At 39.1% G+C, this 12774-nt stretch overlaps 1 protein-coding gene across 2 annotated transcripts; it reads left to right on the forward strand.

The window, feature by feature from the left end:
* The first annotated feature begins 85 nt into the window (after nucleotides 1–85).
* Nucleotides 86–12502, forward strand: CENPU (centromere protein U). Of its 2 annotated transcripts, XM_038134348.1 has the most exons (12): nucleotides 86–1473; nucleotides 1575–1646; nucleotides 3032–3149; nucleotides 4516–4621; nucleotides 4949–5039; nucleotides 6120–6192; nucleotides 7208–7325; nucleotides 7706–7784; nucleotides 8820–8867; nucleotides 10220–10281; nucleotides 11492–11648; nucleotides 12339–12502. In XM_038134348.1, the coding sequence occupies exons 2-12, from the start codon at nucleotides 1596–1598 to the stop codon at nucleotides 12474–12476; spliced, it is 1041 nt and encodes a 346-aa protein (XP_037990276.1). In that variant the 5' UTR covers nucleotides 86–1473; nucleotides 1575–1595; the 3' UTR covers nucleotides 12477–12502. The 2 variants fall into 2 exon arrangements, with proteins under 2 accessions (XP_037990276.1, XP_037990277.1); XM_038134349.1 differs by having other exon boundaries at nucleotides 86–1646; nucleotides 6147–6192.
* The last annotated feature ends 272 nt before the right edge of the window (nucleotides 12503–12774 follow it).

A 12774-nucleotide genomic window follows, 5' to 3' on the forward strand; every position in this document is an offset into this window, starting at 1 on the left:
TAATATTCTAACTGACAAGCTGTAAAACTCCACTGCTACAGCCATACTAAATACAGTATAAAGGCTGGTTGTTTACACTTTTGCTTTTGGAAAGTGACTTTTTATGTCTAAGGTGTTGGCCAGTATTTGCAAGAGAAGGATGCTGTTGTATGTAACTTGCTCTTTCAGTACATTACTAAACAAGCAAATCTTTACTTTTATTTTTGTCTTTTTCCTGGCAGTGGTGTTCTTACCGTCACCTCAAATGACTTAGGTGGAGTTTTCTGAAACTCTGCCTGGGTGGTGGTGGGGTTCCTTATTCCTGCCCTCATACCATGCATTTGGCTTAAATCAGGGGTATGGTTTGAGGGATTTCAGGGATGGAGTTTCCAGACCAGGGTAGAGGAAGCACCACCACCTGCCCACGATTTAAAGCTCCATGTGAATGTAGATGTCAGTGCAAGATGCTAAGCAAACTTCTGCTCCTACTCACTGTAGAGTTTATCCTCTTAAGTAATTTCTATACATTTCTTCCGTACTGAAGGAAACCTAAACCAAATTTGTCACTTAATCAGTAACATACTCAAATCTGTGTGTATGCTGCTTGGAAAGGCAGGGAAGTATCACCACATGTCTCCTACTGGCGATAGCTGAGAGAGGGATGAGAACTGGATCCAAAGTTTATGTTCTTAACAACATTCTATTGAAGAAACCTTTCTGGAAAGGCCATCTATCACTACAGAAACAAATTTTTACTGTATTTGTGGCTCATAGGCTAGCCAGCAAAATAGAAGTCTAAAGAGAACTTTCCACCTCTTAAGCCTAAAGTGTCTATTTCACTGTTTTAGCCTATTTGGCTAAAGCCAAAGGGGCGTGTGTGGGTGTCAGTGTCACCACTGCCAGTGGATAAAAAAGTGTGGCAGTCCCTCCAACTGATGGACTTGACAAATTGCTATATCTCCTCGTAACACTTTAAGTGCCAGAAGTGGGCTAAAGCCTACTTTTTTTTTTTTTTTTTTTGGGGTGCTGTTTATATTAATTTCTTAACTGTTTGCGTACGTAGCTTTCACTTTATCTTTGCAGAAGCGATCTCTTTCGCTTGCTTTTCCAGATGCACAGCGTCAGTTTAGAGAAAGGGAGGGGAGAAAAAACCGTGAAGTTCTTGCGGTTTATTTTTCATTCAGAGTCATTAACACAAACAGTATTTAATCGGAGTCATTAACAGAAAACTACGGCGCAGAGTGGCGGCCAGGTGAATTCCAGCGCGGAACAGCCCCCGGCGGAGCGGCGTTGTGGCCGCGCTGTGCCGCTTCCCGTTCCGGCCCGCGGCTCCTCCCCGCGCCGCCCCTTCCTGCCCGCCGGCCGCGCGCGGATTCCAAAGGCGGCGGGAGGCGGGAGAGGCTGCCCTGGGGGGCCGGGCTGGCGGGGACGGGGCTTCACCGCTTTTGGAGTGAGCCGAGCATAACAGCTTGAAGTAACAAAGAATAGTGTGAAGTAACAAAGATTTCCCGATCTCTCCGAAGTGCCGACACAGAGACAGCCGATTTGTATCGGGGACAATTTTTCACTAACTTCATCCGCGGTTTTGTATTCAGCAGCATATACTGAGCAGCGAAATGTCCTCAAAGAAGAAAATAAAGAAGAACCATGCCAGCAGCAAGCTAGAGGTAAGTGCGTGTCGCTAGGTAGGGCGGAATTGGAACAGCCGGTGTTTGGGTTTGTAGTGTTCCGGAGCGGCACGGTGAAGGGCCCTGAGGGGAAGCCGTGTGGGGAGCGGCTGCGCTCTCTCGGTCTGCTCAGCTGGGACCGAGGGGAGGCGTCGTCGTGCTCTCAGCTTCCTCACCAAGGGGACTGCAGGGGCAGGCACTGACTGATCTCTCTGGTGACCAGTGAGGGGACCGAGGGGAGTGGCCTCAAAGGTTGAAGTTGGACATTGGAAGTGTTTCACGCAGAGGGTGGTTGGACACTGGACCAGGCTCCGCGGGAAAGCTGGTCACAGCACCAGGCCTGGCAGAATTCAAGGACTGTGTGGACGGTACTCTTAGGCACATGGTGTGGCTCTTGGGGGATCCTGTGCAAGGCCTTGTGGGTCCCTTCCAGAGCAGGATATTCTGTGATTCTGGGTTGTGTTACTGTGCAGTCAGGGCATTGTCGCCGGAGGTGGATGCACAGGGGTTAACGCAGGGCTTGCTTTGCACTGGGAACTGCTGGGGTGGGCTTGGGGTGCTGATGTGGAGTTTTCTTTTTTCCTTTTGGGATTAGCGCAAAATGGACCGTTGACTTCTAAACTGGCAAAAGTTTAAAAACAATCTCATAAGAGAGGATTTATAGAGAAAGTAGTTGATGCGTATATTTGGTACTATAATAGAATGGTGGGGCACTGCTAAGCACTGGTAAAATTAAAAAGCTCCAGAGGTCGGTCTTTTCTGGTTATAACTCACCCTACAGGTATACACAGAAATTGGTGAGGAAAGTCACTTGTGCATTTTCTGAATGGCACACAACTGTTTCCACATCTGTTTCATAAACTAGTGTCATTCTCCCTTACCCTTCTGCTTTACAGAAGTGTCTCTTTAATCCTTGATTTAGAAATTCCACTCTTTTTTTTTTAATAAGAAGTTATTGTGTAGCTTTTGTTTCTTAAGATTAAAGTAATTAAATTTGACAAGGGTGGAAATTTATGTGATACAGAGATGGAAGAAGAAATATTTTAATGCCTGAAAAGAAAAAGACTACAGATCATAGAAGCTAGGTATTAGAGTGTTACAAGATTTCTAAGCTTGTGCACTTTTATGAAATAAGACAAAGCGTGAGTAGAATACAGTATCAAATAGCAGAACATAAACATTTTATACCATCACCTTTTTTAGGGGAAAAACCCCGTGGCCTGAGATGAAAATATGCCTCAAATCCTTATGCCATAGCTTAGGAGTCAATATGGTTCTGGTTAAGTGTATTTCTAGCCAAATGTTCATGAAATTTATTGTCACATTTAATCTGTTGTACGTTCAAAGAGCTGGGTAAACTGGCTGTTAATTTCATACCCATCCAGGAGCACAAAGCCGACTCCAATGCCCGTTGGAAATCACTTCCTCTTGAGGAACCGGATGTCTCAAGGATATTGAAGGTAGCAGAAACAAATCACCTTGAGGAGCTTGATGATTCCTTCGGTTAGTATTATCTTGAATGTCATTTAATGCATGATTTTCACAAACCAACCACAGGGACAAAATACTTCAGGTGCTTACCTAGGAAAAGATTTTGGTTCTTTGCAAGAGAAGGTAATGGAGAGGAGAGACAGATGGGATTTTGTGTTATTTTCTGTAATTTAGGAAGTAACAGGAATAATGCTGTTATATGTCCAAATAAAAGTCAATGGGAAAATAGTGGCTATTCCACCTTTATAGTCTGAATGGTAGAATTTCACACATCAGAATAATATTGCAGTTGTGTAAGAACTTACAGTTAAAAACCAAAGTTCAATATCTGAACTTATTCTTTATTAAATTACACAAATTATGAAGTGACATTTTTACCGTTGTAAGAGTATTCATGGTAGCAGACCTGGACATTTGCAGGGGTGTTTTTCTGCCACTTTCAGATGTTACTTAAAGAAATAACATAAAGCCATACAATTTTTGGGGAAGGATTAAAACCACTTCCATGGTTTATATTGGACTTGTGTAATGAGGCCTCAGTACACGGAAAGAGAATCATTTAGATGGGGTAGATGCTCTTCTGTGTGGAATCCTCGGCTATATCTATCTCTACCTTTTTTTTAAGAGCTATTTCTCAACTGTAATAGTTCTTACTCTGAGAAAACTGCAGAAATATAAATGTGACTTAGGAATAGCATTGACAATGAGCTATAAAAAACAGTGTTGCAAAAGAGTTCTTTGTAAGGCAAGGCTGCAAATTGAAAAGCTCTTTTCCTTATGTCTGTGGTATGTATATAGACTGCAAAAAGAATGCCCACTGCCACAAATGTAAACTAACACAAAAGTTTTGTGACAGTGTGCTTGAAAAATAAATTTGTACTATGGAAGGCATGCTAAAACCTAGATTTTTCAGAGTTCTAATCTATTTTGGTAGCTGCCTTCAAGAATTCTACATTTACAAATATTCTGTAGCAGCAGTGATTGCCTTCTCATAACATCTACTAAAGCAGTTTAAAATCTATATTAAAAAAAAGAAAGAAAGTAGTTGTTTGAATGTGTAGAAGGTTTACATATGCCATAGCAAAGAGGGACTTGAAATAAACTGTACCGAGTATTTTGCTTGCTCTGTGCCATGTGTACATGCTGAGCTACCTTTGGTTTGGGTTTGTAAAGAAATAGCAGGTGGATGGGTACAGAAACGATGAAACCTTTCACTGTGTATTTTTTCATAATCCTCAAATAATACTTGTAGCAGGAACTTCCTTTTTATCGGTTAGCAAACCACAAATATTCTACCTAAATGCTTAATGGCTGGCAGTGCTCTTTGCCCTAAATGATGGGAGCAGTGCTCATACAGTTTATTTTTTGTTCTTTATAGATCACCCTTTGCACAGTACTGCTGTGGATGCTTATGGAGAGGAACATTCACAAAACGAGGCACTCGCTCGTGTTTCAGCATCACAAAGGCAAAACACAGACAGACGGTCTGTTGGGAAAAAAATTAAATTATCAGCATTTCATTTAATCTTTAGATTTTTAGATTTAAAGGGAAAGGTGTTCTACTTAAATTATATGTAACAAAGAAAACTATTTTTAAAATATTTTAGTTGAAATTTTAGCATATTTCTCATCTGTTTAATCCGATTTGGTTTAAATCTGAAATTGTCTTGCTATTTAATTCAAGTAAGAACTTTAATAGTACTCGTATGAGACATAGCTGTACAAAATGTTCCCCAAAACACAAGGTTTTGTGTGTAGGTTGAAGACCATCCTTCCTCAGAGGGTAGTAGTGTATGTTTTTCTTTTCCCAGTAAAAAACCGCGTCACTCAAAGCCCTCCACTGGTGATGTTCAGGAATCCAACACAGCTGATGCTGGAGAGGAACCCCTTAAGGAGACTGTGGTACCAAAGAAGTTTCATTATTATTATCAGTCAATTTAATTTTAGTTTTCTTCATGCCATGCCTGCATTAGAGGGTGGGGGGAGAGAAAGATCTTCCATTTGTTTCTTAGTACTGTCTTAGTACTTAATTGTATCCCAAATAATCAGTCCTCAGAGTATTCCAGTGAGGTGGCGGAGTGAAATGCTTAAAGCTACAAGTCATCATGTCAACAAGGAATATAATAGCCAGGTTCCTGGATCCTGTAGCCTATTCTTTTGCTGGTTTGGGAGTATATTCTTTCCTTTTTTCAGTTATCTTCTTTGTATCTGGAATATATGTTCTCAAGGAATGGCATACTAGATGGAACATGAATCCTTTGTACTCGTTTGATATTGAAGCAAAACAGGTTTATGGGAAAAAGAATATTGATAAAATTAATTTTGAATATGTGTTAGAATTAAAAGCCACTCCGTTTTGAATGAGTGTTTTTGAACACTTACTCCACAATTAGTGTAAAATGCTTTTGGCCCACTTAGCTGCCAGGCATACAGCAGGAATCAACTGTCTGCAGTCTCAAGAAAGTAACCTGTGATAAAAGAAGCTGTGCAGTAGTTGGAACAATAATTTTTTATGTACAGAAATTTATTGAGACTGTACACTCAGTACAGAGTGTTAGACTTTCATCAGTAGGCTGGATGCATGCAGCACTCCTGTACAAGCACTGTTGTGCTGTCACAAAGTTGTCGAAATAGAGAAAGCATTGGGACAAAATGTGGGTGCAAAGGAAGGTGAGCAGGCACTTGATGAGACAAATGTTAATCCTGGTCAACAACTGTGCTGAACCAAGGGTCCTTAAGCTCCTTAGGATGTCTCCAGCCCCGGCCAGTGGCTGATGCATCGGTGGCCAGTGTGGTCAGGCAGCCGTCGTCCTGCAGCAGGGTGACCACTGGGCTGGGACTGGTGGAACAGGCCAAAGGAAATGTTACTGGTGCTTCAGTCAGGAAATGCTTTCTGCATTCTGCCTAATAGTCATCTCTCAGGAGTTCAGATGACTAAAGCTAGGGTTTCTTCTGGAAGTTAATCTGCTTTTCGTGTCACAGCAAACTCTGAATACTACTCAATTCCAGGGAAAAAAGAAGCAGCCTTCAGAGGAGAGCACATCAGATCCTTCTGGTAAAGTACACTTTTCAGAACTCCCATATATCTTTTCTTCATTCAAGATCGAAGTTGTTCAATGGTTTTCATTTCTGGAATGTAGTAACACAGTGCTTTTAGAAATGGGAAGTTTGAGTTTCAGTTTTGGTATAGACCCCCGTTTGATCCCCATGGTTTGCATCCCTGGACTTGCCCATTCTTCTCCTGAAAGGGTAAAGCATAGATGTGCATTATACCTCTAAGTCAGCCTGGTTTCCAGGAGGGAAGCCTGGAGCTATGGCTATGAAGCTGTAGGAGGTGTCAGTACATCCCTTGGTCTGGAAGCCTGGAGTAGCAGCTGTGGGGCAGAACTTGGAGTGCCCCTGACTGCAGTGCAGGAGCAGCTGTCGGTGTAAAGACCCTTGAGACAGGGAGCTCCAAGGCAGTGGCATTTTTCAGTAGGTATAAACTATCCCTTGGGTGATCTTGCTTCCTTTGAACAGGACCCCATCACATTTTAGTGCTGGATTTACATTGGGTAGTGTGTGAAGAAACATGGTTTAACTTTTGTGGAATTGGTTTATAATGCTATTTCAAAGTTTAAAGAAATGTATTTGTGTATAGGGAGGGTTTTTGAAGTATATATGGTACTAATAAAAGAATGTATACAAATATAAAATCTTGTGATTCTTTGAGTAATGCAAAGTGCAAATTCAGGCTAATAGTTTTTTAACAGAAAAAATCATGTCTACAGTACACTTGTAGTTTATTACTTAGTTTACAGATGTGTTCCTGGGCTTGCTTGAATCAATAAAGAATAAGAATTAAGTTACATATCATCAATCATCCCAGTTCTAGGGTGTTCCCAGGTAAATCTATCACAGTTGCACAGGCAAAGACAGATGAAATAATTAGAATATTCCTCTTCTCAAATTTCATGTTAAAATAGTCATAACTTTTAGATGATTATTTTGATGGTGGGCCCAAGAGTTTTTCTATTGTTTTACAACATGTACCAGAATTGTGCACTGCTTATGTTCATCCTGTTGTTCAGTGGATAGCCCACATTCTGTAGAGGTTTGGTGTCCCAAAGAGCTGAAGAGATCTCCTAGAGATATTACAGAACTGGATGTTGTTCTGGCTGAAGTTGAGAAGATAGCAGCAAATTACAGGTAAATATTCTGCTTTTCCATGACTGGATATTCAAAGTTTTAAAAGGAAATAGATGTGGTTTTGGTAATGGGCTCTCCTTTAGGGAATCAGTATTGCATGGTTACATCTTATGTTAAGGATTATTAATTATCTGTGATACAAATGTTTCTTCACATGTAATCTTGACATGGTCTCCAGGGATTTGATATTTTTCCATACATGAACAGCACCTTTCAGCTGGTATTTTTCAAGGTGGAAATGAAGCCATTGTTAGTATATGAAAGATCTGCAGTTGTCTAGCTGCTTAACTTTGGGGTTTGTTTGTTACTCAGATTAAGGGTTTTGGATGAGATTTCCCCTTTACTAAACCAAATATGTTTTGTCCCTCTGACTTCTCCAGACAAAGCATAGAATCAAACATTGGCAGAAAGGCTATCCATGACTTTTCTTCTGCTTTCAAGGATCAAATCACTGATCTTGTAAGTACACCAGAGATAAAATCAGGTTTGTGGTCAAAATACCTGTGGTTTTATAATGCCCTTACACATTCATTTTACAAGCTGTAGAACTTTCCAATCTCTTGTCAGTATAAGTAAAATGAAAACACAATTTGTTGCGTGCAGGTTAGAATTGGCTGCCTCTATGCAGGTTTTCACAAGAATTGCCTCTAGACACAACACTGGAGTCATGCCAAATTGTCCCCTTTTGAGAATAGGGAAGCATCCAATAATCCTGAAATGTTGGTCATATTTAAATCATTGTGTAGTAAAACTGGTGAGCTGCATAATTTAAATGAACATACAGCTATGTCAAACACTGTTTTCAAAGCTCATTGACAAGAGTTTTAAAAGGTGGGTTTAATTTTTGTGCTGTCTCAGTGACTTCTTAGTAAGGCCTCTAACATATTCCAGGGAAAATCATCTTTTTTAAATTAACATTTTGAACATAACTGTAAGTGTAAGATATTCAAGAACCATCTGGACACAATTCTGTGCCATGTGCTCTAGGATGACCCTGCTTGAGCAGGGAGGTTGGACCACATGACCCACTGTGGTCCCTTCCAACCTGAGCCATCCTGTGATTTGTTGTCTGGAAAGATTGAGGTGATTACGATGAGTAAAATGAAGTCGGAACTGTGCAGGAATTGTGCCAAGTACAATGGCTAAGTACTAAAGCTATAGTTCTGAGTGGTTCATTAGAAATAACAAGTGTTGGAATTACCAGATTTATACATCTATATAAAGATAAAGAAAAATGAAGGAAGGTAGTATTACAAGAATTGGTACAAGGAGTATTATTTGCACTAGTTCCTTTTGTGCCACAGTTTTCCTCTGGCATGAGGAGAGAGAAAAGAATCAATACACAACTGGTGATGTCCCTTTGAACCAGGGTTGATTTTTTTAAAAAATAAAAAACCAACTTTTTATGTTATTCTAAAGTATTTCTTGCAGCCATGTTTTTAGGAGGATAGTGATGAACTCAACCTGTCAACCTGTAATTCTTCTTCTCTGTAGATAGCAGGAGTCCAGGAATTAAAGAATATGAAGAAAAAGAATGCTAAGGTAAATACATACATATCACTAGATGGCAGAGCATACAGCTGTGGGCATTGAAATGTTGGGAACTTGACTGGGAGACAAAATTATGTACAGAAAGGTGTACTGTACTCAGAATCAACTGCACAAACAGAGGTTAGGGAACCACCTGAGGTATTTTGGAAAAGATCTGAGTAAATGTGGTGGATTGCAAACTGCAGATGTATACTGCTGTATGGTGTAAAAAGAATGAGTGCACATTGGGATGGGTAAGATCCATGCGTGTCAATTACTCTTTTGGCTTTTTGTTTTTTGTTTTTTTTTTTTTTTTTTTTTTAATGAATGAGGCCTCTGGAGAGCCAGTTAAATAATGAAAGCTAACCTTAAAGAAACATTAATGAATATAAAATCTAGGAGAGTAGCAGAGAGGATAGAATGGGATTGCTTAATTTAAAGAAGGGAAGACTTGGGCAGCTGCGTTCCCTAAATAGATGCAGAATTTTTGTTCAGAGGAAGACAGTTCCTCTCTTCATTTATAGCAAGTAGGAATTTGCTGAAAATGCAATAGGAATGTTGACAGAAGGAGGCACTAGTGTAAGGGCAGAAAAAGGCAGTGGTTTCATCAGGGAGGGGTCAGTGCCCTACAGAAGAGAGATTTAAGAGCAGCTTAGGCACTGTCTGGATTTCTGCCCAAATCAACATCCTCTGCAAAATTTTCAATGGCAAAATAGTCAACTATTATGTTGACTATTTAACAAATAGTCAACATAAAGCTTTTCGTGGGAAGTAGCAATTAATATGCTAAAGTCTTGTTGACTTGGGGTGATGTGGTAAACTGCTCTGCATGTAAAATGAAAATCTTAATACACACTTAGCATTCACAGCCACTCAGATTTGTCCTCAGTTTGCTTCTTAGACATTTGTTTAAAATTAAATTTTTTAGTTGCTAAATTTAAATTTACTATGAGTTTTGGGTGTTACTTTTTTTTTAAATTGGATGTTATATTAAAAAAAGCTTACTTAGTTATGGCAATCATCCTGACCATACATTCACATTCATTTTCATATTTAAACCTAAAATCTCCTAGAGTTTATAATGTTTGAAATGAAAAAGTCACAAACTCCTTTTGTATGCTTGTAAATCCAATGTTTCTTAAGAAAAATTTTAGATGGAGATTAGAGTTTGACATTTTAAACAGCTTTAAATTGTTTCAAATACAGATATAATATATAGCAGTTTATCAGATCTTGTATCTTAGAATCTTCCACATTGACAATCAGCATAAAACTTCAGAGAAAAAAAAGGCCATGAAATTTGAGTTGTTTGCCTTTGAAGTTTTAGAAACTGTTTCACAGACTTTGCTCACTGTTTGTTTCAGGCAATAACCAACATCAAAAAGAAAAGGCAGCAACTGGTGCAAGTCAGAGAAGAGCTAATTGGGTGTGTTTCTAACGACACACAATAATAGCCTGAAGAACCTAAAGAGTCTGGTATTTAGTAACTCCGAAGGGAAAGTAACTTTTTTGTTCTGTCATTTTATTGTGATGAAATTACCACTTTGCTTTTTGTTTTTACAAAAGCTCATGATAACCTCTCCTTTACATATTTCAGTTGCCTAGGCAGACATTCTTGCAAGTTCTCTTAGCTAACTAGTTCGTGGGAGGGTGTTCCTCACCATATGTTCATAGGAAGAACACCAGTGTTAGGATTTGAATTGCAAAGGTGCTGGATCATAAATTACAAAGGTCATACAGAGGACTTCTTTGGTTTTGAGGTGGGAGAGTGTATTTCACCTCTGCAGGTGGGCAGGGGCTCTTAGTACATGGCTTATTTCCTTTCCATGTGGCCACACAACTCCCCTTCTCTAACTTGGCATTAATCTTAAGTGTCATTTAGATACACAACACAGGAATTATGTGGTTGGAAGAACCATTAGACTTCCCCAAATCCCTTGGGTCACTAGTGACAAGCTTTATACTGAAGCTGCTTTTCACATACACCCTCTAAGGTAACTGTAGGGAACCATGGGTTTGGATCCACAAAAGCAGGGTAAAAACCTTTTCTCTATGGCCATGAAAGGCGTTTTTCTTTGTAGTACTATGGACAAACTTTTCTCAGAGAACTATTTGAAGCCCCTGAAAGCTGTCTTCGCATTTTTATATGTTGTGTTTTAATCCTTTGATCATTTTAGAAAGTTTTTTTTTCTTGCAACCCTGTTGTATGAAAATCACTGTTGGTGCTCAGTTTTTGGAGCGCTGTTGTAATGGATTGGGCACCCCAGTTTATTTAGCAGAGGTGTAGGTAGTTTGTAGATCCTGATTATGCTTCAGCATAAGCACTGAACAACTGAGCTTTGCAGGCAGGGGTGTGCAGAAGCAGAACACATTGTATTTAAGAAACTATACTTCAAAAATGTAAATGTTCAAGAAAGACTGGCAGACTTAAGAAAGAGGTTTGGGTCTTTTTGGTGTATTTGGACTCATGCCTCTGTTTAAGTACTCTGCTTGTTCTGCCTAAGCACTGTTCCATAGTAACCTGTGTTTTGTATTTCAGACTAACCTTTTAAGAATTCCTTCAGAGGAAACAGGGTCATAGTTATTCATGCAATAAATATGTAGATGTAAGCATCAAAGTCTTGATTTTTTTTCAGAGCTGAACCGCAACTGACACAACTACAAAGAGAATATGCCGAGTTACAGGAAAGGAAATCTTCCTTGAGGCAAACAACTGAATTAATTACTGATTTAAAGGAGCTACAGCAAGAGTGTTTGGATTATAGAGAAGAAAACCCAAAAGAAAAAGTGGTAGTAAGTACATATTCTGCATGTATTTCAGTTTTTTAAGTGTTTTTATTTTAATTTATGACATTTATTTATTAATGTTTATTTATTTATTTATATCTCTTAAGTAGCAGTATTTTGTTAATTTGTTTTTGTGGAAGCAGCTTGAGAATCACTGCTGAACTTTGCTGTAGTATCTCACTTGGTTTTTTTGGTCTCATATTAGAAGCTGAAGTATTTCAGAGAAGATTCTGCTGCCTTGCTGTCAGTATCCAGGCATTCAAAGGACATAGAAATGAAACAGTTGTCCTTAGTTGTAACTTTTTTTATAGAAATTGAAGATTAACAGTGGGACAGAAGTAATTAATTTTTTGTGTTGTTGTTGTTCAAAACTGGGGAAAGCTCTGGTACTTTGTAAGATAGTTAATGCTGAGAACAGTGCTGGTATGTCATGACCAGAGTAACTTCTCATGTAGCCTTAGAACCCATTCCTGTTGTACCCAGGAATACCTAGCACGGTACTTTCTGTGGACAAGGCTTACACACCTGCCACGTCTAAGGAAATCCTCACATTTCAGAAGACACTCTTAATTTTGACTGTTGTTCACTTCCAAAGGTCAACTTGCACCACTTTAGAGGAAAAATAAATACTGATATGTAAGTGATCTCTCTAAGAGTTAAAAAGGTTGCCTTGTAATTTTATTTCCTTATCAACAGTATGGAACTTCCAGCCTCCCTGCTCTTCTGGTGGAGTCTCGGAGAATTCTAGGAGCTGAAAGGCACTTTGAGAGTATCAATATGAAACTTGAAGAGGCTCTGGCTGTACAAAAAGAGCAGAAATCAAAGAAAAATTAAGTGTCTTTTTAAGACTTTCACACATTCAGTAGGAACAGTTATTGGAATTGTCAGTGCTTAAAGCTTGTTTAATCATTGTTATTCTGTTTTGTTTCAGTGTTTAAAAGAAGTCAGCAGCTTAGAGATTGTATCTTTTTATTGTCAAATAGTCTCAGAATATCAATGAAAGGAAATAGTGATCACAGTTAATAAAACTTTTCTGTACTCTGAACAATGGGGGGTGTTAATCTTGTCCTGTTAAAGTAATCTTGAGAGGAATATATTCATAAAGGCAACACAGATGCTGGTTCAACAAAGA

Source organism: Motacilla alba, chromosome 4, assembly GCF_015832195.1.
Source record: "Motacilla alba alba isolate MOTALB_02 chromosome 4, Motacilla_alba_V1.0_pri, whole genome shotgun sequence".
Classification (NCBI taxonomy): domain Eukaryota; kingdom Metazoa; phylum Chordata; class Aves; order Passeriformes; family Motacillidae; genus Motacilla; species Motacilla alba.

What these genes read in the sequence shown, in the direction of transcription:
- CENPU (XM_038134348.1), top strand. Translation starts at nt 1,596, where the DNA reads ATGTCCTCAAAGAAGAAAATAAAGAAGAACCATGCCAGCAGCAAGCTA. An exon ending in AACCCCTTAAGGAGACTGTG is followed by an intron (nt 5,040 to 6,119) that starts GTACCAAAGAAG and finishes TTCGTGTCACAG; the next exon opens with CAAACTCTGAATACTACTCA. An exon ending in ACCCAAAAGAAAAAGTGGTA is followed by an intron (nt 11,649 to 12,338) that starts GTAAGTACATAT and finishes CCTTATCAACAG; the next exon opens with TATGGAACTTCCAGCCTCCC.